At 34.1% G+C, this 27,522-nt stretch overlaps 1 protein-coding gene and 1 non-coding gene across 9 annotated transcripts in view; one reads left to right on the plus strand and one right to left on the minus strand.

Moving 5' to 3' along the window:
- LOC131670948 (coiled-coil domain-containing protein 93) overlaps positions 1–23,311 on the minus strand; it is a 636,062-nt gene extending 612,751 nt beyond the window's left edge. The window contains exons 1-3 of one of the 8 annotated variants that reach the window (XM_058947011.1): positions 22,988–23,307; positions 22,739–22,823; positions 22,559–22,672 (exon numbers count right to left, since the gene is read on the minus strand). In XM_058947011.1, the coding sequence (XP_058802994.1) occupies positions 22,559–22,672; positions 22,739–22,789 (165 nt within the window). In that variant the 5' untranslated portion in view covers positions 22,790–22,823; positions 22,988–23,307. Of the gene's footprint in view, positions 1–22,558; positions 22,673–22,738 lie in introns of all 8 variants that reach the window. The other 7 variants (XM_058946991.1, XM_058947001.1, XM_058947048.1 and 4 more) reach the window with 7 other exon arrangements.
- LOC131671508 (U6 spliceosomal RNA) lies at positions 20,056–20,162 on the plus strand. The gene has a single exon (XR_009302544.1). It is a non-coding gene; the product is annotated as a U6 spliceosomal RNA (small nuclear RNA).
- Positions 23,312–27,522: the final 4,211 nt, after the last annotated feature.

Here is a 27,522-nt window from a genome sequence, read left to right on the forward strand (position 1 = left end):
GTTTCACAGTAATGAAAATTGCAGTGCATTGACGAATAGAGACTGTTTGAATATTCTGGTCAATATTGGCAGTTTTTAATATAATTGATACAATATTAACTCTTTCCGTGTAATCTTATAAAAAGTATAAAAGTATACATATAAAGTCTAGAAATATTTCAATTTTACTAGTAAGAAATAAAGATAAGATTCATGGATCACATAGAAAAAAATTTGTTTGGTTAGCCTTCCTTTTTAAGTAAGCTACAGATACTCAAAAATAAAATTACTAAAAACCACTTACGAGAGCAGCCTGCAGAAAAACGAAAATCAGTGCATTGACACTTGAATAATTGATATATACAAACTATTCAAATAACATTTATCACATTATAATAACAAAAAATATTTATATATGTAAATTTCGGTAACAGTCTCCAACGATATACAGGGCTGCATTAGAACTTTTGATTTACTATCGTTGATACTTACGATCAGCTGCAAGCAATGAAGCGAACACAAACCGCTCTGCAAATAAAATGATTTTTTCAATAATCTTAAGCTCGCCAATCGAATGCTTATAGGTTGTTTTGGTTTGCTCGATTTCTCATGAAAATGTAAAAGAAGAAATAAATAAATGGTTGAATAAACAAATTTAATTATCTATTTTTCGTCAATATGTACGAAAAGACTGAGCAATCAATAAGCTTATGAACAATTGATAGGGCAGCGTAAAATTACGGGATTAATTATTTACTTTTTAAAATAAATCTATTAGCTTTCGGCGTCTTTACTTGACGTCGACTACAACCTACAACTCAATCAATTGGGGTCTGACCTGTAGACTGATGCGACCTCTCACGTTGGCAAGGAAAAACAGACGTAAAGCTTAACATGGTCAACATAAGTATTAATTATCAAAATTATCGATATTTTGTAACGAAATATGCAAATTGGTTGATGTAAAAAAGTAATAGGGACACTTTAACGATGATTTACGATTTTTTTTTTGGAAAAATTGGTGTTCACCTATCTCCACTAAATCACCCTCATTTATCATTGACATCGTCCAATTTACACATTTCGTCTGATATCAATAATTTTCAACAATTACTATTTGTTCCCACTCCTGACCATATTAAGCCTTAATTTCATTTGTTTCTGCTTATCGGCACGAGAAGTCGCGTCACTCTACAGGTCAATCCCCAATAGCACGTACAAACCATGTAAGCAAAACGTGCTGATGCAGTTCTAGTTGTGAAACAGGAACTAAAAGTGAAATACCATGAAATCAAGTCGTTAATACAATTTTAATTACAATAGTAAACCGTAGATAATTTTCAAAATACCCGAAATTAGTGATTTTGAAAAATCGCATAAGTCAACAAGGAAGCAAAAATCCATCGATGTTATTATAGGATTATTCTCTACAATACTAGAGCTACTTAGAAAAACCTTGTTTAATGAAAAAGATGATGTTCGTATTTTTTAAATCTACTTTAAAAATTGTAATATTTTGCTATTTTCGGAATAACTGTTACGTCTTACGACGCATCCTTTTTGTAACAAAGGCACATTCGTGAAATTCAAAGCTGCTAACCTACTCGCACGTCAGCTGACGAAACGCAAGGTGAATGACACTCCGAAATAAGTGTTACGACTTACGACGCATCCTTTTTTGTAATAAATGCACATTCATGAAATTCAAAACTGTTAAAATACTCGCACGTCAGCAAAAAGCTGACAAAACACGAGGTAAATGACACGCCTAAATAAAGTCACCAAACGCAAAATTTATATTCAGCAAAAACAAAATGTCACACCATATCGCAATACTGACCTGAAAAGAGCTATAAAAGATATAAAAAGGAATGAACAAATTACTCTCGGCAGTTGATCAGTAGTCCGTCAGTCAGTCAATAATTACCTGTAAGACTCAACTCCGTACACACCGGTCCGACAATTGGTGGTTACTATACTTAATAAACTCGCGACTTTTACAAAGTAATATCGTGCAAGTAATTATTCAACTACCTACCCAAAACAATTCAACAAGCAATTAGAGCCTGCTACATTTAAACAACTCAACAAGCAGTTAGAGCCTGCTACATTTATACAATTCAACAAGCAGTTAGAGCCTGCTGCATTTCTGTCAACAATTAAAAACTACGATTATCAAGGTAGTGCAATTATCAGACATACATTTCCACATACATTTATTATAAGTGAGACATACCCAACCACTAGTCAACATATTGGAACGTCTCATTCATTAGCTATTCGTAGTTGATGCACGAGACGTAACATAACAGCAAACTTTGAATACGCATATCTTTGGTCCTAATTAAGCTAGCGCGGTGGGCGAGGTCACAAATGAAAGCTCTTTTCAATGCAAATAAAAAAATATCTTGTAATTTTTTAAAAAATGTCAAGCTAACGGAACTACGAGCCCGTGAATATGATTTAAAATCAAGTAATTATGAGTGCAATGAACCAGCGGGCACATCCAGCAGAGTGTATTTTCAGGTATTGGAGCGCCATGTTTTAAAAGTAGATGAAAAGACGAATTGAATGGGAGGTCGCTCATCCTGATATCTTCAAAGCTCACGGAGTTATGGGTCTTCAAAAATGGCCCAATAAAGGCTCATTTTTTCACCTATTTATATACATATCTCGGTATATATATATTTAAAAAAAAACTGAGATAGCCAAAAGTCCTTTTGTTGCATGTACGAGGGTCGTTTGAAAAGTCCGTGCAAAGTCAGAGAGATGGCGCTACTAGTGCGTATCAAGGTTATTTTCAGTTAGTGGCATATCTTGGACGAGCACACACCAAGTTTCAGCTAGATCGGCCAATTACTTTGCGTTTTACATTCGTTTCAATCAAAGAAATCGAGTGGTTGTAAAAAAATGGACGAAAAAGAATTTCGTGTATTGATTAAACATTACTTTTTCAAAGGCAAAATGCCTCAGGAGATTAAACAGAAGCTTGATAAACATTATGGTGATTGTGCACCTTCGATTAGAATGGTTTATAAGTGGTTTCAAAATTTCCGGAGTGGCCATATGAGCACAAAAGACGCTGAACGTTCTGGACGCCCTGTTGAGGTTACCACTTCAGAAATCATTGATAAAATCCATGATATGGTGATGGCTGACAGAAGAGTGAAGGTGATTGCTAGTACTGTAGGCATCTCGAGCGAATGGATACATAATATTTTACATAAACATTTGGACATGAAAAAGCTATCCGCTAGATGGGTGCCGTGATTGCTCACGATTGACCAAAAATGAGATCGTGTGAAGTGTTGCAAGAATGGTTTGCAGCTGTTCCAGCACAATCCGCAAGACTTTAAGCGTCGTTTCATCACTGTAGATGAAACACGGATACATCACTACACTCCTGAGAATAAAGAACGGTCTAAACAATGGGTTACCAAGGGGGAATCTGATCCGAAAAAGGCGAAGACAATTCCTTCGGCCGGAAATGTTATTGCGACTGTCTTTTGGGATTCGAAAGGAATAATCTTCATCGACTATCTGGAAAAGGGTAAAACCATTACAGGCGAATATTATTCATCGTTATTGGATCGTTTGAAAACCGAGTTGCTAGAGAAACATCCACGATTGGCCCACAAAAAAGTCCTCTTCCACCACGACAATGCGCCAGCTAACGCCTCAGCAGTTGTGGCCGCAAAATTGATGGAGATAGGGTTCCAACTCGTTTCACATCCCCCTTATTCCACAGACTTGGCTCCGTCGGACTATTATTTGTTCCCTAATATGAAAAAATAGCTGACGGGGAAAAGATTTTATTCAAAGGAGGAGGTGATTGCAGAAATGAATGCCTATTTTACAGACGTGGACAAATCCTATTATTTGGAAGGGCTTAACAAACTAGAGCAGCGTTGGATGAAGTGTATAAGCCTAAAAGGAGTCTATGTTGAAAAATAAAAAGATATATTAAAAAAAATCAAGCAGTTTTTATTTTTACACGGACTTTTCAAACGATCCTCGTACTACCATAGAAAAAATCGTCGCCAAGATCGGTTGACACACCTGCGCAGCTTTTTTTAAAAATCTGTTGGGCAGACCCATATATATAATACTTTCTCAATTATTTATCAACAATTTTTTTTTTCAGAGCTGTGATATAGAAACAGTTGAGGAGTTGGAACCATACGTTCCAAATAATCGTATGACCCTTGTACCTCGCATCCATAAAAAGTCTGGATCACAAAATAAAATAGTAAAAGAATGTACAAACATATCAAATACAGATTCACATTTATTCATACAAAAAAATATTCATAATCTAAAGAAAAACTCAACAAGTAAGAAAACAGATAAAACAAAAAATAGATCAAACAAAAATTTAACATATGACAAAACGGATGAAAAAGATAAATCAAACCAAAACTTAACAAGTAATAAGACGGATGAAAAAAATAGATCAAATAAAAAACACTTAACAAATGACAATACTGATAAAAAACGTACAGAACTCTATAGACAAACAAACAAAACTAGCATGGGACATTCAAAAATAATTAATGACATTAAAATAACACGAGACGTGAAAAATAAAAAACTAGACAAAAAATCAAACGCTAAAAGTACACGTAAATCGAGACCAAGAACTAGAAAGCGAAAAGCTCCTCCAGTACGACTTCTGACAGTTCCAATGATGACACAAAAACACGTACACAAGCAAACACCACTCCTCAGTTAAATCTGAATCGAAAATGCTTGAGTTCATGCTCATCTGTCAGCACAAAACGATCGAGACTTCATGAATTAACTGAGTTTTTCACTTTTGAATCAAAAAATGAAATAGTAAATAAGTTGTGATAATTTTGTATGTTTTTATGCTGATTATATAATAAAATAAAATAGTAAAGATTCGTTTTGTAATTTGAATAAAAATATATTGTCAGTCCTTTTTTAAAAACATTTTTTTTTAATTATGAAAGATAAGCTTCAAACATAGCTATTATTTTCACACGGCAAATCGGATGTGATAATTTTGTATGTTTTTATACTGATTATATAATAGAATGAAATAGTAGAGATTCGTTTTGTGATTCGAATAAATATATATTTTGTCAGTCCTTTTTTAAATACATTTTTTTTAATTATGAAATATAAGCTTCAAATATAGCTATTATTTTCACACGGCAAATCGGACAGTTCTAAAAATTTGATAGCATATCGCGATATCCCCCCACCCTTTTAAAATACGTATGTGTATATAAAAGAAACTGCTAGTGATAATGAAATTATTCTTTCACAATGTACTACCCGAAACATGTGATATCCCCCCACCCTTTTAATATGTGTATATAAAAGAAACTGCTAGTGATAATGAAATCATTCTTTCACAATGTGCTACCCGAAACATGCTCAAGACATTAGTGAAAAGGAAATTCCACATAATCGACCATTAGCAGAGTTGCTTTTGGAGTTTGCGATAGAATCAAACGAAGAAATGTTTAGTGAGGATGATGAATTTATCAATAGAGCTTATGATAATTATATTCAGCAGCTGTGAAGAGGACTGATACACACACACACACACACACACACACATATATATATATATATATATATATGACAGTTCACATCGGTAGTGGCTCATTCGTGATTGATCTCTGCTACATTCATGTGCATACCATAAGAATGGAAATCTTAAATGATTGTTTGGAACATTTTCATGCGATTCAAGAAGCTACAAGCCTTATTATTTCAAAAAATATACCTGATGAGAATCTTATAGAGAGATGGAAAAAACAATGTATTTTTTCATTGCGAACTTTGAATAAAATTTTAAAGCAATCATCACTTAGTGTGCAGCAAAAGCAATCACTGCTTAGTACTATTGGCAAACTAGAAAATTGTAAAGTTCGTCGAGCAGGTTTGGGTAGTAGCATAAAAAACCGTGTGCAATGGGTTAATTTGGATAGTGCTTTCGAAAATCGTTTGAAAACTAGCATTATAGCTAACATTCAGCACATTGATATAGAATCATTTTTGAAAGATGCATGCAGTTTGTTTGTAAGTAATGTTAAATATTTTTTAAAAAAACATAATGTTTGTAAAATTAATGCTGTGCTTTCATGCAAATTTTGGAAATATTCGAGCAACCAAGATGAGTTGGAAAAGACTTATGACACAAAGCACTTCACTACGCAAAACATTGAAATGTATGTTTCAACCCCTCTCAAGCAATGGTTCAATGATAATATCAAAAGTCCATTGCTAATAGAAGTAGAGACATTTGAATGTAACGAGTCCGGATGGTCTTTGGATTCTATTATCAATCTTCAGATTGATATCAATAAATTCAATCCAATGCGTAGTGGAAGCTCTTATATACGAGATGTGTTCAAAAAGTAACGAGAATTTTTAAATTTCGCGGGTTTGGAGAGTCCGCTTGTATAAAATTTTTTTTTATTATGTTGGTACACATGCCCCTGAAGTACGATAAAATTTTCAGCAATATTCATTGCTTACTTTTTAAGTGGCAGCCGATAACGTTAGACGTGTTTTTCGAGCTCGGCGATTTTCGTTTGTGAAAAAAAATGGATCAAAGAATTTGTATTAAATTTTGCGTAAAAAATGAAATAAAGTGTAGTAAAGTTTGTCAAATGTTAACAAAGGCATATAGTGAGTCTGCTATGAGTAAAGCAAGGATTTATGAGTGGTATAAGCGTTTCCAAGATGGCCACGAAAACGTTGAAGATGACGAACGACCCGGACGCCCAAGTACATCAACAACCGATGAAAACGTGAAAAAAGTGAAAGAAATGGTTATGAACGATCGCCGAATCACAATCAGAGAATTCGCTGATGATGTTGGCATATCAGTTGGCTCATGCCATAAAATTTTTTCGAATGTTTTGGGTATGAAACGTGTGGCAGCAAAATTCGTTCCAAAATTGTTGAATTTCGAACAAAAACAGCGGCGAATGGAAGTTGCTCAGGAGTCGCTAAATGAAGTCAATAACGATGCAGAACTACTAAAACGTGTTATAACAGGTGACGAAACATGGGTTTACGGATATGATGTCGAAACTAAGGCTCAATCGTCCCAGTGGAGGCATTCTGGATCGCCAAGACCGAAAAAGGCTCGACAAGTGCGGTCGAATGTGAAGGTTATGCTCACTGTGTTCTTCGATTTTAATGGCATAGTGCATCATGAATTCTTGCCACAAGGTCAAACAATCAATAAGCAGTACTACCTACAAGTTCAACGTCGTTTGCGTGAAGCAATCCGAAAAAAACGCCCGGATTTGTGGCAAAACAATTCATGGCTTTTGCACCACGATAATGCGCCTGCTCACACTTCATTGCTTGTTCGTGAATTTTTGGCGAAAAACGAAACTCTAACGATGCCTCAGCCTCCATATTCGCCAGATATGGCTCCATGTGACTTTTTTCTATTTCCAAAAATAAAGAGAACATTAAAAGGCCGTCGTTTTACAAGCATAGATGACATTAAAAGCGAATCGCTGAAAGAGCTAAAAGCTATTACAAAGATCGAGTTTCAAAAGTGTTTCGAGGATTGGAAAAAGCGTTGGCATAAGTGTGTATATATATATATATATATATATATATATATATATATATATATATATATATATATATATGTTATGTATGTATATATATATATATCCGAAGGAGACTACTTTGAAGGCGACAACATTAATGTAGATGAATAAATAAATATTTTTTTCATAAAACGAAAATTCTCGTTATTTTTTGAACACACCTCGTACATTTACCAAAATTTTTAAGAAATAAGCATGTATGCATAAATGTGAAAAATAGTGATAACAAATGTTTTGTATGGTCAATCTTAGCAGCCATATGTAAAATTTCACATACAGATCACCCTCAAAGAACAAGTCACTATATATCATATGAGAATAAACTGATTTTGAACGGAATTTCATTTCGAATTTCATTTAATTTAATTTAATTTCGAATCATTTCCAGTCTCCTTGAATCAAATAAACAAATTTGAAAAATTAAACAGCATGATATCAGTTAATGTTTTTGGTTTAGAGGGCATAAGAATTGTTTCCCTCTATCATACAGAAAATAAAAAATCAAACAATGTGAACCTTTTACTAATTGATCAAAGTATTTGTGATGATGATGAAATAATTTCAAATAATTATCACTATGTGTACATAAAAGACCTTGCAAAATTAGTAGGAAGTAGTTTGTCACGTAGTAAAAATAAAAAAAATATTTGTGATCGATATTTGCATTATTTTAATACTGCAGAGAAACTTGTTGCACATGATACGAAGTGTCAAGAAATAAATAAGTGTAGAATACAGATGCCAAAAAAAGGTCAAGATGTGATTGAATTCAAAAACTACGGATTCAAATTAAAATCACCATTTATTATCTATGGAGATTGTGAATGTTTATTGAAGAAAATAAATGTTGACCAGCAAGACATTGATAAAAATACTGTCACAACTTAACATCATGAAGTGTTTAGTGTAGGCTATTACTTAAAATGTAGCTATGATGACAGTTTATCAAGATATAAATCTTATCGCTGACCAAAGCCATCAAAATGGTTTGCAGAAGAGTTAAAAAATATAGCTTATTACATCAAAAACATATACAATCATCATAACCTATGGATGAACTAACACCGCAAGAACTTGATGAATTCCAGACGTCAAATATATGTCATATCTGTAAAAAACCAATGAATTTTTCAACGAAAGTTCGCGATCATTGTCACTTGGCAAAAAAATATCGAGGTGCAGCTCATTAAATTTGTAATCTGAACTATCGAGATTCTCATGTAGTGCCTGTAGTTTTTCACAATCTCAGTGGTTATGACGCTTATTTTATCATACGTGATATATCTAATCACTTTTCTGAACACATTGAAATTTTACCGGTAACAAAAGAGAAGTATATCGCATTCACAAAGACTGTCGCAGATACTGGAATCAAACTTCGATTTATTGATTCATTTAAGTTTATGGCTTTATCGCTTGACAAACTAGCTTCTTATTTGAATGATTATAAAATTGTGAACTCTGAATTTCACGATCATGATCAAGAAAAAATCAATTTGTTGACACGTAAAGGAGTACTTCCGTATGAATATATCGATAGCTAGGAAAAACTCGAAGAAGATCGACTACCGGAAAAAAATGAATTTTTCAGTAGTCTTAATGATTCTGAAATATCAGATGCTGACTATGATCATGCACTCAAAGTTTGGAATGTTTTCAACATAAAAACTTTGGGTGAATATTGTGATTTGTACATGAAAATTGACATTCTATTACTCACAGAAGTTTTTGAACAATTTTGCGAGCTGTGTCTGTCAGCGTATGATCTTGATCCAGCCCATTATTACACAACTCCAGGCTTTTCCTGGGATGCAATGCTCAAGTTTACAAAGGTATCATTAAGACTTTTGACGGATATAGATATGCATTTGTTCATAGAATCAGGTATTCGAGGTGATTTGAATCAGTGCTCAGGTTGATATGGTGCAGCTAACAACAGATATATGAAAGAAAAATTTGATAGTAGCAGGGAAGAGGAATATCTTTCTTACTTAGATGCTAATAATTTATATGGTTATGCAATGACACAATATTTGCCACGAGACAATATTGAATGGGAAGAAAATTTTGTCAACATCGACTTTTTACAAGTTGCTGATGAAACTCAAACCGGTTATACGAGGTGTGTTCAAAAAGTACCCAGAATTATCGTTTTTCCAAAAAAATATTTATTTATTCCTTTACATCAATGTGGTCCCCTTCAAAGTAATCCCCCCCCCCCAGATATAATACACTTATGCCAGCGTTTTTTCCAATCTTCGAAGCACTCTTGATATTCACTTTTTGGTATGTCCTTGAGCACTCTCAGCGATTCGGCCTTTATTTCTTCAATCGAGGATAAACGCCGTCCTTTCATGGGTCTCTTCAACTTTGGGAACAGGAAAAAGTCACACGGAGCCATATCTGGTGAATATGGAGGTTGGGGCACGACTACGGTATTGTTTTTGGCCAATAAATTACGAACAAGCAACGACGAGTGAGCAGGTGCGTTATCGTGATGCAAAAGCCATGAATTTTTTTTGCCATAAATCGGGGCATTTTTTCGGATTGCTTCACGCAAACGTCGCATAACTTCAAGGTAATACTCTTTATTAACCGTACGACCTTGTGATAAGAACTCATGATGCACCAAGCCCCTGCAGTCAAAGAAAATTGTAAGCAAAACCTTCACATTTGATCGAACTTGACGTGCTTTTTTCGCTCTTGGTGACGTTGAATGCTTCCAGGTGGACGAGTGTGCTTTGGTTTCGACATCATAACCGTACACCCATGTTTCATCACCAGTTATGACCCTTTCAAGCAAACTTGGATCGTCGTTGACGTCGTTTAACAGCTCCTGAGCGATGTTCATGCGATTGTTTTTTTGGTCAAAGTTCAGCAGTTTTGGAATGAATTTTTCTGCCACCCGTTTCATGCCCAAAACATTTGAAAAAATGTTATGACATGAGCCAATTGATATGCCAACTTCATCAGCAACTTCTCTAATTGTGATTCGGCGATCATTCAGAACCATTTTTTCCACTTTTTTCACATTTTCATCGATTGTTGACGTGCTGGGTCGACCGGAGCGTTCGTCATCTTCAACGTCTTCGCGGCCATCTTGGAAACGCTTATACCACTCGTAAACACTTGTTTTTTTCATAGCAGACTCACCATAGGCTTTTGTAACATTTCACATACTTTGTTACACTTTATTTCATTTTTTACGCAAAATTTAATACAAATTCTTTAATCCATTTCTTTTAAAAAACGAAAATCGCCGAGCTCATAAAAACACGTCAAATCTTAGCGACTACCGCAGACAAAGTAAACAGTGAATATAGCTGAAAATTTTATCATACTTCAGGGGCATGTATACCAACACAATAAAAAAAAATTTTGACAATCGGACTCTCCAGACCCGCGAAATTTAAAAATTCCGGGTATTTTTTGAACACACCTCGTATAAGCATATTCGATCAGCATACTTCAGTAAATTGGTAATAGAACTTTGCTTTACATCTACGTTTTTGAATATCAAAATTGTGTTAGAATGGCAATTGAAATTCACAACGTCATTCAAAAATTACTGAAAACATTCCATATAAGTGCGGTCGTAGAAAGCATACCTATATTAAACGATGCAGAGAAGCAGCTACACGATTATGTTGAAGATATATTGAGAAAAAGCATTGAAACGAATTCAGGTATTGAATGTGAGACAAGTGAAAACTTATGATTCCTGGATGATGATTTTGATATTAATCCAGAAGGAATTGACGATCAATTTGAAGAAATACATGGTGTAGACTATGCCAAGGTACCTACTTGTACGGTAACAAATACGGTACTCGACGATGGATATAAAAGAAAAGCTGTTGAATACTGGGAAAGTGGTAAGAAAAAGAAACTGTCTTTAAGTTCCGTCCAGAGTAAATATAAACAAGTTTCGTCAGAACGTTAGTTGAGAAAATGGAAACAGCAAATTTTGACAGGCGGGACCAAAAGAGAGAATTTGTTTAAAGTTTCAGAATATACTTTACAACAACTCAAAGATGCTTTAGATCGGAAGTTAACAGTGCATGATTTAGATCTGAAAAGATGGGCTTTACAAAAAAGTATGAGTTAGATATACCTTGGTTTAAAGCTTCACCCAATTGGATATTACTATTCAAAAAAAAGCATAACATTGTATAGCGTAAAATAACTAAATATGTGACTAAAGTATCTGTTGAAAATGAGGCTAGATTAAAGTAGATTGTCAAAATTTTGTCAACCTCATAAAAACAGAATTTTCAACCAAAAGTGCAAGTAACGTATATAATTCCGATCAAAGTGGATTCAATTTAGAAATGCATACAGGCAGAACATTGAGTGAAAAAGGTAAGAAGACAGTCGAATTAGTAATGTAATCAGTATCATTGACTACGTATAGTTATACGATTTAACCGACAATATCTGCAGAAGGCACATTGCTATCACCCCTTTTTATGATATTAAAAGAAACAAACGAAGAATTTGGACCCATTGTTTCAAAAAACCTATTCAATACACCTAATATATTTTTGCGAGCAAGTGCATCAGGAAAGCTGTCGAGTGAATTACTTCAAACATGGTTGCAACACGTATTTTTTCCTAACGGTGGGAAAACAGCAATTTCATTACTAGACTCATGGAGTGGACAGTGTAAACGAACTGTAAGAGAAGTGACATCAGCAGATACAAATTTTCGATGGATGACAATTCCTAAGGGTACGACAGGCAAAATTCAACCACTAGATGTATTCAGTTTTCGATTTGAAAAACTTTGTAAGAAAAATATCTGATGCCATTATTTTATTCGGATCAGACATCAGTTTACATGAAAGGAATAATATCATAAAATTACAGTCTATCACACATAATCAATTATCTTCACCTAGATTCAAAAGCGTATTTAAATATGATTGGTACAAAAGTGGGTACTTGGATAAAAAACCTAATTCGTTCGACAATCCTGTTGAATATTGCTTCGAAATTTCAGAACAGCCTATCTGCGAGATTTGTGTGAAAATAGCAATTATAAAATGTGCACGGTGCAAGAAACTAATATGTCTACAGCATTTATTTATAGAGAATCATTATTGTTCACAATATGTACAGTGATAATGAGCGCGGATCGTCTTTTATATTCAAAAAATGTAATCTCAATATCAGATGAAATGACGAATTAATATAACGTAAATATAACATAAAAATAAAATAAATTTAACGTTATCTTCTACAATTATTTCGTCTATGTCCTTTTCTTCAGAGATATTACAAATATGTCGAAATGGGGATTATGAATAACAGAGAACGGGGTTTCGGACTAGAAAATTGGAAAGGGCAGGGTAACCAGCTCGAGGGTTGATGAAATTCAGGTATAGGAGTTCGGGGTTAGAGCGTGGCAGGAAAACCCGCTCGAGGGTTGATGAAATTCGGGTGTAGGAGTTCGGGGTTAGAGCGTGGCAAAGTAACCAGCTCGAGGGTAGATGAAATTGGGGTGTAGGAGTTACGGGTTATAGCGTGGCAGGGTAACTAGCTCGAGGTTTAAGGAAACTGGGTTCGGGGTGGAGAGGATCAGGTTAACAAATGAATGCTCTGTTCACTCTCCAATGAAGGGGTAGCAGCTCCTAGTGACGGATACTGTATACTTTTGTGTTAGATTTTAAACGGAATTTCATAAACTTCATTTCTTCTAAAAAAATTTTGCAAGAAAATATTTGAAAACATTTCTTTCAGGCGACTTAGGGGGTTCGGATTGCAATCCCTGTAGATGAAATCCATATATTTAGCTGAAATTTTTTAAAAGAATTTTTTAGAGTTTGTTTCGTCGAAAATTGTGCATAAAATACGAAAATTTCGCTATAAAATGGTGTTGAGGGGTAACTCTCGGGGGTAGCTTTCACCCTCTAAATAGTTTATTCCGCAGAACAAAAGTATACATGTGTTTGGCTTTTTTGAGCGTCATAGAACATGAAATAACCAGCATAATCTGCGATTAACAACTGCTTATATTGTATTAATAACATTAAGGGGTAGTTCACCCTCGAAATAATAGATAATAGGAAAACCCCGAAACACGTCAATTTTGTTTTACCATTTTCTACTAGAATATCATTTTTTTAATTTTTTTAACATAATTTTTTGATTTTGTAAGGTAAACATACACTTAAAAATACAGTTTTTCCTCTATACAACGTAGGAGTTGCAACTCCCGGGGACCAAATTTATATGTGTCTGTTACTTTTTTTATAAGAATCTTGTGTTTTTTTGTTTCATAAAAAAATATTCATTACAACTAAAGATATTGCTATAGAACTGCTTTTGGGGCTGTTTTTTGGGGGTGGGTTTCATCCCTTAGATAGTTTTTTCCGCCGATAAAAAAAAAATACGGGTCTTTTATTTTTTTACAAACTATAACATATCTTAATTGCAGGAAAATCGGAGGCGGAAGGTTGGGGTGGTTCCCTTGTTAGACCCTACAGACATGAACTTGTCTAAACGTAAAAATGAACGTAGAATGCGAATATTTGATCAAGAATAGGGATTCCCGTTGAAACAAAAGATTGACCAAGAAATGACCTTGGAGATGGTGGTCTCATAGATCCCCACACATGTTACATTACCTCAACGTGAAATTTCCTGCTGAATCCAAATCTGCTATCAAAAATAGATGTTCTTATTTTAAAAAAAACGTTGACCTTGAAATAACCTGGGAAAAACATATTCAAGATCAAATGCAATATTACCAAAACATGACCCCCTCAATGTTAACACTAAACCTACCAGAGCGGTCAAATGGCCGCTCCTAAAGCCCGAAAAATAAATGTTTTTTAATTATTATATTGTGTATATATTTATTATTTTGTGTTTATTGTTTATGCTAAATTCTGTATTAATTGCAATCGACTGGAAAAGACTATAATTGTTTATTTCAAAAGCGGTTATTGGACCGTCATTCGGTAGAAATAGGTATATATAATATGTCGGTAGGTTTAGTGTTAAACAACTTTTGACTGAAACTTTTTTCGAGAAAAAGCTTACTAATTGAAATATCTTAGTGGGGCAATTCAAATTGGCCACCCTGTATAATTATAATTGCAAATGTTCTATATATTTTATTCGTTTCGATGAATTTGTATAAAATTAAGAACACATTTATTTTTGGATTATCAATTTTATTAATAATAAAAAATATGTACACTTATATATACAAGTATTTACATCTAGAAAATATTCATAAATATATAGATGAATAAATTATAATTATTGCTTTTTATATTACGAGTATTCATCATTGTACATACGTATCTAGTATTCCGGACATTTACAAGTAGCGCTAGAGGCCTGCAATTGCTCGGTTGGTAGGGCGACGAACTCGCACTTGACAGAGCCGGGTTCGATTCCCAGTCCTTGCTGATTGATATAAGCATCACTGAAAAAATTTCATGTGCTTTGTTCTCAAACGCATTGCAAGTCTCCGTCGCTGATTAACACTCATGGAGCTGTAACGGGGTGGTTACCGTTTAATTACTTTTATTCGCGCAACTTTATTGAAGGGCGAATGTGATCATCTATGCTCAATACATAATCCGGAGAGCATGGGGAAACAGGTGTCAGTCAACCAATAGATCTCTTATCTACGAAAATGTGAGTGGAAGCAATATGGAATAAGCGAGTCGAAAGCACTTGTTAATGTCACGAATAGAATCTTTTATTATCTATCAAATGCTACATAAGGTCGGCCCGCGTGTTTGTTTACATCGATGCTCGCTCAACGACAACATGCAGTGTTGGGACGCTTGCTGCTCTTTGTTAACAGAGCTATTACATGCACGCTTCGGATGCCGGAGGTTAGTCGTCACGCATGCAATCGTATCGCGACCGCGAAATTAAGCTGGCCAGCTTACCTTTATTCGGCGGACACTCGGAGATGACACCAACAAGTCACACTCAAGAAAGGGATTCGAGTTTGTTCGTGTCGCGGATCGCGAACTCGCGCGCACGTGGTTTCGCCCTCGATGGCGAAACCTCACACACACACTGTTCGATGTCACCGATACGAGGGCGTTTAGCGGGCTCAGGTCAGCACTCGGTGGTAGCGGTTGCTGGTGTTCGACTCTAATTTGGATACTTCAACTGGATGACTCGATCTCTAGCTCACGTATCAGTAATCGGCGTTGTAATTGCAGGTGAGCGTGACGATGGCCAGTGCTTCACTGGTTCAATTTCAATCGCACGCGTTCCGTCTGCTCGCGTGCCGAATTCCTTCGTTACGTTTTTCGTCTCCCCGGTAGGTGCTGCCCCCGCAGGCAGCAATTAGGTTATATTATTAGCGCTAATTTGACGTTTACCGTCACAGAGCATAAATAAAAGCGACGTTATAAAAAAAAGAAAAAACAAGTAACGCTTTATATTCAACTTCATATATAGCTATAACTTTCATATTACAAGTATTGTCCTGGCATCGCATTTTTCTTATATGTATCTTCATCGGCAAGATCACCCCATTTAGTCAGTCTACCGACCATAGCAAGCTTAAGAAAAGAACGAACCAGTTGAGTAAAACCGAATTTCTAAAATAAAAAAGTAAGTACCAATTAAACTAACTAATTTTCTACTTCCTTTCTCTCCTATTTAAGTTCGAGGGTAAATTCTAATAATAGTAAATTTAGTTCTTCGAGTAGCGGTCGCAAGATTTGGCTACTACTATAAGACAGAGTAACTTCCTTTTTTTTGTTTTATTTGGAAAGCTAAGCGCAATTAGCTTTTCCAAATTCAGGTATGATTCTGTCGATTCATGGTATAACGCAGTACACCTGGTTAGAGTAAATAATATATTACGATACAAGTACCAGAAAGTAAATTCTTGTTTCCTGTGATGTTTACACCCGAGCGAAGCGTGGATGGAAAGGTACACGAGACGAGAAACTTTTTCCCGAACATATGCCCTACCGTATTTTTTGATACAACGTGTGGAAGTTCAATTTTAAACGCACGTTTTTTACCAAGTATGCAGGAAAGACGCACTTTGCTCACGGAGTATCGAAATCTTTTTTTTTGTGATCGAAGCTTTTTAATTTACACATTGCCTGTCCCGGTTTAGGCGCAATGAGTGCAAACCAAACGAAGGCACCTGAGACTACGTCAGCCTCGACGTACCTGAGAGTTATCCGGACGTAGCATATATCAATCCTTATTAATCTCTTTCAACTATGATTTTTAGTCTTTAGTCACTCAACATTAATATATTTTTATCCTTTTCTACAAAATGAAGCATTTAATCGATCTGAATGGCTTTTTTTAGGATTCAGATTTAGTCTCAAATTGGATTACTAATCGATTTTAATTCATGCTAAGATATTTCTATTTAGATTAATGTTTACTTCAATCGAGACCATAAAAATCCACTTTAAATCTCTATTTTATTATTGTTTTATTTAATCTTTAGTTAATTTAATTTTTAGTATTTAAAAAAATTTGTTTATTTGTATAATGATAATTTACTCAATGCTCGTGGCCGGCACGGAATTAAATTTTTTTCATAAAAATTAACACGGACTTTTCTCCAATATTAATGAAACTAAGTAGAATTAAAACAAGGTCCATGATTTTATCATTCTACATTACATCGGTAGTCGATTCGAATAATCGATACGTTCGCGATTCGGTAGCACTCGCGATGCGAGAGCGAGCGTCTAAGAGAGAGAGAGGGGGTGCGCGAGAGTTCAAAGTTTCAGTTTAGCCTCAGCTGTTGCTTGTTAGAGTACCGCCAAATAGTTTTTCCACTGTGTTCCTGCCGCTTTGCCTTTTTAAATCAAAAGTTTTCTGGATTTCTTGATACGTGCGCGAGTGATCGTATAGTAATTACAGCAGCAGTAAGCGAGCAGCAGCATTAATCGCAGCAACAGTCAGTTTGCAGCGAGGAGAACCAGCGCAGTCGTTCCTGGGAAGGAATTCGTTGGACAACAATAATCTTCTTCAACAATTACGGCTCATCATCGTAATTGCACCGCAGGGTAGGTGCACCTCCCTTTTTCTGCGCGACAAAGTACTAACGAGAGTATTTTGTCTATCATGACTGTTTTTGTATTCGTGCCGAGCGTTTTCTCCCCTCCTCTCTCTCCCTCTCCCCCCCCCCCCCCCCCCCCCCTCTCTCCCTCTCTCTCCCTCTCTCTCTCCCTCTCTCTCTCCCTCTCTCTCTCCCTCTCTCTCCCTCTCTCTCTCTCCCTCTCTCTCCCTCTCTCTCCCTCTCTCTCCCTCTCTCTCCCTCTCTCTCCCTCTCTCTCCCTCTCTCTCCCTCTCTCTCCCTCTCTCTCCCTCTCTCCCTCTCTCCCTGTAATATTGTTAATCATTGTAAATCCTATTCGCGAGCGTTAGTCTTTCGGCCTGGCAAAGACTGTAATTTATTAAAATTAAACGGTTTTAATTATATTCGCCGCATTACATCATTTCGTTTCCTATTAGCTTAACAGATCTATTACGGATTAAATTTTAAACCTATTTCATCTAGGGTTTAGTTGGAACAAGCATTAGGTCATTCACACCTAAGATAGATCGAGTGTTACAAGTCAGGTGACTTAAGGTGAGTTCAACTCTGTTAGAAAAAAGACATTAGAACGAAAGTATCAAACGTAAAGGTGAATACACGTATACTCGTAAGTGTTTAACGGAGCGGTGGTCAGCTATGCATCGTGGGAGTTTGTTCTTTAATAAACCCATTTTATACCAGCTAATCCACCCCGTTACAACATATTTAAATATTTAATAATTCCCTATTGATTTTCAGCAAATAATTGGAAACAATTTAATACTGTGTATATTGGTCTAAAGTTGATTTTAATATAACTGATAATTATACACAAGTCTCAAGGACTCACGATAGTGTTGTCAATTTGAAATCAGGCGAATTTGCTAAAATCATAGAAAGTACCGACAACGATACCACAAATTATCGTTATTTACATATTCAAAATTTTCAATTACTTACGATACTTTATTTTCTTTTTATTTTATATACAGGGTGTCCCATTTTAAAGGAACCACCCCGAAATTTTCGACGGTTGGCGTTGTACAAAAAAATTGTTCAGACATCAGTTGTTTGGGACAATAGGGACAAGCTTTCTGTGAAATCCGATTTGACCTTGAGATTTATTCATGCTTCTTATGATGTATCTTAGGTGTGAGCGACTTTACGCCTAATCCGCTTAATCCCCTAGTTGTAATCGGATTAAAACCTAAGATACAAATCGCTTAAGCTAATGAAAAATTAAATGACGTAATCGACGAATGAAATTGACTAACGTTAATTAGTAAAAATAACTAAAGTCTTTTATGATCCGAAAGACTAACGCACGCGAATAGGATTTTACAATGAATTATTATTCAGTGAGAGAGAGAGAGAGAGAATATTCGAAATTTACCGCGAAACTAACGCTCGGCGCGAATACAAAAAATCGCTATCACGGTTGACAAAATACCAAATGTATTTTGTCACGCAATAATAACAGGAGGTGCACCTACCCTGCGATGCAATTACGGTGATCAGCCGTAATTGTTGATGAGATAAATCAACTGCCGTTGCTCCTCCTGTTTATCAGCTGCGCTGCCTCGCTCTGCCTCTAACCTGCTGCTACTATTCTACTGTTGCTTGCTGCAATAGCTCTGTTGCACTTACGCACGAAACTCGTCCCAAAAAACTTTAATATCGGCGAAATACAGTGCAAAAATAAATTCGGCGGTAATGTCGCGTAAACAGCTGAGGCGTAACTGCTTAATTTAAATGCTCGCGCGCCCTCTCTCTATCTTAATTGTTCGAACTAACGCGCGAGTTACAGAATCACGAACGAATCGATTAATTGAATCGACTACCATTGCACCTCCAAGGTCAGAAGCAAAATTAAAGGAATATGTTCCCCTCAGTTAAGCAACCTTGGTCAAAAATTATTTTCGCTTAATTCCCTTTTCTGAGCATTCAGGTAGAGGAAATAAAAAAGGTAAAATTGACCTTTAATGACCTTATGGATTTTTCTCTCTCACGAGTGTTTGCATATATAATTTCGTATCATTACAATGGCATACATGATGTTTTCGAGAATAGATCACCATCCCCAAATCAGGCCCAGAAAACAGATAAAATAAAAAAAATTTTTCAATAAAGTCGAATTTGCTCAGTTCAACTGTGTTGGCCAAACAATATGCTCGTATTACTTTTTCTAACAAAAAAATATTAAAATGTTTTTTTACGCAAACTTTAAACGATAATATCTTGCCGAAGTATCAATATTTGTTCAATCCTAAGATTTTGAAAAATTGCTCACTATTACAAGAAATTTGCCCGATTATAATATATTAAAAAAGTACAGTATTTTTTTTAAAGAAATTTAAATAATACATATACACTAATCAGCAGCCGCAGCCAATTCTGTAAGTTAACGCTTGCGTAAGACAACTGTTTGAATTGGTACTTTCTTCGGCAATACATATACCAAAATTGGAATGATACAGACAAGATTAACATGGCCCCTGCGCAAGAATGACAAGCAAAATCGTGAAGCGTTCCACATTTTTCATCTACACAATCTAAACCATGGTTCCACAAAACTTACTTTCATAGAAAACATATCACCACTATTAATAGACTTAGAAGCAACCGCTATTCTCTTGCAGCCAATTTATACAGAAAGAATTTTATAAATTCCGTCTCATGTCAATATGGATCTCCAGTACAAGATATTGACCATATTGTATGGTCTTGCCCTACGTACACATCTCAGAGAGAAACACTAATAAAAAATTTAAACAAATATACACAAAAAAGTAAAACTTCACCAGTAACTACAGCCATTAATATATTAAAACTCCCCACTCATCCCCCATGTCTCTTCTTAACCGAATTTCTTAATAAATGCAAACTCTCAATTTAAAATAAACCTCAAAATACTAAACAAATATCTCCTTCCAACCCTCACTCTTTTATATAATCCTACACTGCTCACAAATCTCTAACCAATAAAAATAAATATATCAACCGTAACTATAAACCACTATTATTATTTAAATTTCAAACTTTTAATTCGCTCTGGTCAACGCATGTGTTTTGGCATACCGGAGCCCGGTGATGAGAATCCGATGACTCTACAAAAAATTTCATTTTTACGAAATCGTATCACATCTATATATCGTTTATACAGCTATGACCGAGATGCTATGGAAATGCCGGCTGTGAATCTTGATCATAGTTATATAAACAATATTGATATGATACAACTTCATGAAAATAAAATTTTTTGTAGTGTCATCGGATTCTCATCATTGCAGGAGTATCAACTAAGAGACCCACCGCCATCGAGTAAACTTAAACTAAAACTAAACTAAAACTGTTTGAATTGCTCACGATACCAATTACATTATTAAAATTTCTTTATAAAAATTAATGTACTTTTCAAATATATTATAACAGGACAAATTTCTTGTAATAGTGAGCAATTTTTCAAAATCTTAAGATTAACCAAATATTGATATTTCGGCAAGATATTATCGTTTAAAGTTTGCGTAAAAAAACATTTTAATATTTTTTTGTTGGAAAATGTAATACGAACATATTTTTTGGTCAATATAGCTGAGCCGAGCAAATTCGACTCTATCGAAAATTTTTTTTATTTTGTCTATTTTCCGAGATTGATGTGAATGAATCATTATAGTAACCTAAACACCTGGTGTAATTAATTTAAGTTTCTAACACTACATGCAATTAACTGGTTCTTAAATAAAAAGTTAAGGGTCATAGAGACTTGCTCGCGCTTTCAGCTGGCAACCTGCATCAATTACATCCATGTAATATCAACGAGAAGACAGTCAAACTCGTAACGGAAAAGAATTAACGATTGGATATTAAATAAATAATATACCGCTGTTGAAAATTCTGTAGTAATATGGCAAACAATTAATAATAGTTATGTTATGTGTACGAATAAATAATTTATTTCTCTACTTCAAAATATAAGCTAGATGAGTTACAGTGACTTATTTCATTGTATTTAAATTTTTGAGATAAGCTTATAGAGACGAATAATTGAAATAGACTTTTTTTAAGGAAATTATTAATGTTTGAAAATATAAAAACTAGTTAATTCAATATTTGAAATGAAAATTCACTTATATAATAAGAAAAGAATAAATATAATTCATATTTAATTATTTGAACTTCAGGTAAATTCAATAAATGTGAATAGTTATTGCTAAGCTATAAGAAAAAAATTCTTGGTGTTTCACCTATGTATTCATTTTTATCAAAATGTGGAGAACCTTTTCATGACTCTTAATTTTAATTTTCCTTTTTGGATTTGCGATGTATATAACCTGTATATAAATAAGGTTTTAAAAATATATCCAAATCAAAATCATTGAACTCGATAAAAAAACTGCAGGCTATCCTTTTAATATTTGGAATCTTAGCATATAAAAATAATTTTCTACAAAAAGTATATATTCATTTTTGTAAAATGAATTTTTAAATTATAAGCCATTATAAACTTTGGAAATAAAATTTTTGTTTTTTTCAATATAACTGTTAATTGTATTAAAAGTATATATGTATAAACCACACAATTAAAAATATATACATTGTACACATCATCACACTATAAATATTACAGTCTTGAAGTGATTAAGAAAAGATATATTACATATCGATTTAATAAATATAAATATTTTATTGTCTGATGTATTATATTTCTGATATTTCTATTTATTTATCCAAGAAGTAGCCATTTCTATCTCATATACAATATAAAGTACTAATTTTAACTGTTCATTATACTGAAGTAAACAGAATTTGATATATTTTGAATGTCACAAAAATTTATAAGTTTTCAAGAGTGCATATCTTGATAAAAACATAGCATTTTCTAATTTTAATTCAAAAAGATCTTTATATTATTAAAAAATAAGACAAAATATATTACCTTATCAAAATTTGGTAGACCTTTTATTCTCGCTCTATAATATCCAGCTTTAATCAGAATTTCTATTATTTCTTCAAATTTAACTTTTTGCTCCTCATCTTCACGTACTTCAACCTTAATTAAATAAATTATATTATCTACTTTTTGGCAAAATTATATGTATGTATATGTTAGAATTACCTCTATTAAATCTTTTTTGTTTTTGGATTTACCTTTTGCTTCTTGAAACATTTTTTATAATGTTTAATGACTTACTGTTTAATGGCTATAATGATATTAACAAAATAATTATTCTAAATATTCAGCTACTGATTCTAATAATACTATTTAATTAATTTTATTTACTATATTTATGTACTCAACTAGGACTTGCATGTATTTCCTAAAAAATACTTCAATAAAAAAAATAGCTCTATTTGTATACTCAACTCAAAGATACAAAAAAGACGCCATTTGAATAATGAATTATTATTAAAACCATGCAATATTTAGGTTTCTGAAATGACTTGTATTTATATTTCACTTATATTTCCATTATTATTTATACAATCCATACAGATAATAATATATTATAACTCTTTATTTTTTTTTAACAAATGTTAAAAACAAGTATTTAATACGTAATTATGCATCTATCCATTTTTGCATCTATCCATTTGTATATTATATATAAAACGAATTGTTTTTATACAAAAATGAATAAGAGTGTTTATATTTGACACTAAGGGTGTTCACAGAACGATTTTGACACTTAAAAAATGACATGAATTCTGACATATGGAATGTACGTAATACGTTGTTTTTCAGCTAAAAAATACTCGAAATGTTTAAATTAGCGTCTTATAAACACAATAGTAGCAATAGAATACATATAACAACTTTCCGTAAAATGTTAGTCTTTAAATCATATATATGACACGAATAAAGCGGTTATCCATGTCATTCTGTGTAATTTGAAATCTGCGCTCACACAAAAATTATTAAGATATTTTATTATCATAATTGATTCTTAAGATTGCTACTGAGATGATTATTTAAAAATTTCGAGGGTTTTTCAAGATAAAATATCCTTTTATGTATATTTATCATGTCAATTAATGTCATTTTTATTGTGTCAGATTCCTTCTGTAAACAGCCTAAGGCTGTTTACAGAACCCTCGAAATGTCTGAAAATATTAAAATATGTTCAATAGCATTTACTGGAATTGCAGCTACATTGCTTCCTGTTGGATTGGAGCAAATGATTGTGAACGCTAAATTTATAAATATTAAACTAGTGAAAGTATGATTTATTACGGTCTCTATTAAACAAAGGTACAAAGTAAAGTTATATTATTAAAAAGGAGCTCTATATCCACTGGTAGTTGCTGCTGGAGTGTCGCGCTAGTTTGAGCGGCAGTGCAGCAAAAGGAAAGGTGGCGTGGTGGGCGCCCGCGCACATGCGCACAGTACTTTCAACACTCCCTCCACTGTACGCATATACGCGTAAGCACAAGTAGCTCACTCAGATTTATTGGTTTCCGCGTCTGCAAATAAACAGAGACATTCTCGAACATATTCAGTTATTAAATATATTATCTCTAAGAGCTCTAAAAGAATCGAAAGGAAGAGGTTTTGTAAATATATCCGCTAAATTATCTTTAGATGGTACCCAAGCCAATTTAACTTTTCCTTCCGTTACGCACTGTTTAATGTAATCTCCATGTACTTTAGACAATTTATTTTTAGTTCCTGTTTTCTCTCTATTCTCTAAGTTAATAATTATTTCTTTAATCGAATCATCAAAGTTCTTTAGTTTATGGTTTCCTTCTTTTTGTGTACAGCTAATTGAGGACTTGTTATCGCATCTTATAATAATAGGGTACATAGTTTTTCCTAACATGTCTCTAAGAGCCTTATCTAATGAAATCATTTCTTGACATGCTTCGCTCATTGCGTAATATTCAGCGTGACAGGTCGAGAGATTGATTACACTTTGTTTGTGGCTTCTCCACATAACGGAATCTCCGAATAGTCGGGCAACCATTCCACTTGTCGAAGATGAATCAGCATTGTCTCTGAAACTTGCATCTGTAAATACTTCTAAGTTTTCAGCGATTCCTCTATATGTTAGTCCTAGATCAGAACTTCCTCTAAGATACCTCAAGATTCTCTTTACATCAATCCAGTCTTCTATAGAGGGATTAGATTGTTTTCTGGCTAATAAGTTTACAGCAAATGCTATGTCTGGTCTTGTGACATTTGCAAGATACATTAAGCTACCTATAGCTTCTCTATAAGGAAATTCCGATTTTCCAAGTTTTTCAGTTTTCTCTATATTTTTATCGTTTCTAGCTTTGACTTGTCTAGTTATCATAGGTGTCTTTTGTGGTTTACTTTCGTTCATATTAAATCTCTCTAATACCTTTTCTGCATATTTGCTTTGGCTCAGCATGATTTCTTTAGCCTTTCTATCTCTAGTAATTTGAATACTTAAGTATTCTCTAGGTTCTCCTAAATCTTTCATTTTAAACACTGAACTTAGGTGGGTTTTAATTTCATTTATTTTGACTAGATCGTTACCTGCCAATAATATATCGTCTACGTATAAAATCAATAATACCATGTTGCCATTTTTCCTGTAGGTAAACAGACAGGGTTCATTTATATCCTTTTGTAAGCCTAATTTTTCTACCTCTGCTGAAAACCTTTGATTCCATTTCTTGGGACTTATTTTTAAACCGTATATTGCTCTATGCAGTTTACAGACTTTAGTTGCTTTCGATTGTTCGTCTATTTTTACTCCATCAGGGATTTCCATATATATTTCTTCATCTAATTCACCGTTTAGAAAAGCGGTTTTCACATCTAATTGGTAAACTTCGAGGTCCAATTTGTTAATAACAGCAAACACGGCTCGAATTATAGCTAGTCTCGATACAGGTGCATAAGTTTCTCTAAGTTCATATTCATTAGTGTCTTTAAATCCTCTCACTACTAGTCTAGCTTTGAAAGTTGTTTTTCCATCCGAATCTACTTTTCTCTTCAGTACCCATCTGCTATCGATAATGTTAGCTCTATTTCCTTTTAAAATTACCGTAGGTCTGTACACTATACTCCAGACATTGTTTTCTCGCATGGACTCTAGTTCATCGTTTATTGCCTTTGACCAATTCAATTTATCCTCAGTTTCCATTGCCTCTCTATAATTCGTCGGATCTGCGTTCAGTGTTGCCATCAAACAGAAGCCTTTTTCGTCTTCTCCTAATACTTCAAGTTCATTACATTGTGCTAAGAACGCAAAACTATTATCTACCAGGTTAGCCTTTCCTTCAGCCATAGCTTTGTAATCTCGTTTTACTTTACTACCTCTCTTAGGCTGTACTCTAGTCTGACTTTCTGGTTCGATATTCGTTTCAGATTTTCTTTTATTACTCTTGGTTTTTTCTAGATTTTTAAACGTTGGTTCTAAACTACTTGAGGAACTTGATTTTTCTGAATTATAAGTATCGAATACATCAATGGTTTTCTCCGGTGTTCCAATATCACATTCATCAGAATTAGACTTCAAATTTGAGCTATATTCTCTAGTGATTTCGTCATTTTTATCTATGTTTTTGTAGGTTAGCTTTTCTCTAAACTTTACGTGTTTGGTTAGAATTAGTTTTCCGGATTGTGGATGCCATAAGACATATCCATTACTTGTTTGTCCTATTAGAATTCCTTTAATTGCCCTTTCTGATAACTTGGTTTCAGATATCGGTTTCCTTGCATAGGCTATGCAACCAAACCGTCTGATTTTCTCTAAGTGACTTTTCTTATCAGGGGATATCATATTCAACGAGCTTTTATAATTTATGGACGAGTTAGGGGATCTATTATAAACATCTACAGCTACTTCTAATGCTAGGTTCCACAATGACTTTGGTAAACCAGAATCTATCATCAAAGACCTCAATTTTTCTAATATGGTTCTGTTGAATCGTTCAGCAGTGCCATTGTGGGGAGGTGTATACGGATTAGAGAAGTTTGACTCTAATTTCTCTTGTTTCATAACTTCTTGAAACTTACCTCCAGTGAACTCTCTAGCATTGTCAGCTCTTATATAGAAAGCTCTAAGATTCTTTCCGACTAGATTTCTCATTGTATTTAAATAGTTTTCTAAGCAATCTCCTGCTTCGGACTTACTAATTATTGCGTATGTTTTGGCAAATTTCGAATAATCATCTATGAAAACTATAACATATCTTTTACGACCCGGATGTGTGATTGTTTTAAATGGACCTATTATGTCAGTGTGAGTTAATTGAAGAGGATGATCAGCTCTAGTTCTTATTTCTTTAAAAGGCTGTTTACTCATTTTGGACATGACACAAGTTTCACAATTTTTAATATTCTCATTGAATTTTACATTCACTAGCTCTTTACTTACCTTTTGTAATTTCAATAGATAGTCATAAGAAGGATGTCCTAATCTAACATGCCATAACATCCCTTCATCTAACTCTTCTGAGTACCTTTTCTCTAGTTCGAATGATGTAAACAAATCGTCCATCAGTTTATCGTTTTTCAGATCATCTAATGTATAATTTTCAAAGTCTCTATATTGGCTGAATTTCGGTATTAATTCACTCAACTCTGTCTTCCTCCCAATTTCTGAATTCACGATTTCTTTATCCATTTCTATTTCTACGTTTGACTGTTGATTGGGGAGATCCTCTAGAGTAACCATTCGTGCTCTGCAGACGTATTTATTGTACGTTTGATTATCAGAATTCTCAGTTTTATTTGCAATTTCTAGTTCAATCAGCCAATTTGGTTTTTCATAATATCCGGTCAAGAATATCGATCCATCGTTTTTATCAAAGATTTTCAAGATTATGTCATCTAGATAAATACCGAAACCGGCATCAGCGAATTTTCTAAGCGACATTAAGTTTTCAGATATGTTCGGGGCAGATACAACGTTTGTTAGTCTAATAATG

Source organism: Phymastichus coffea, unplaced genomic scaffold (genome assembly GCF_024137745.1).
Source record: "Phymastichus coffea isolate CEN01 unplaced genomic scaffold, Cenicafe_Pcof_1.1 PCOF00009, whole genome shotgun sequence".
NCBI lineage: Eukaryota > Metazoa > Arthropoda > Insecta > Hymenoptera > Eulophidae > Phymastichus > Phymastichus coffea.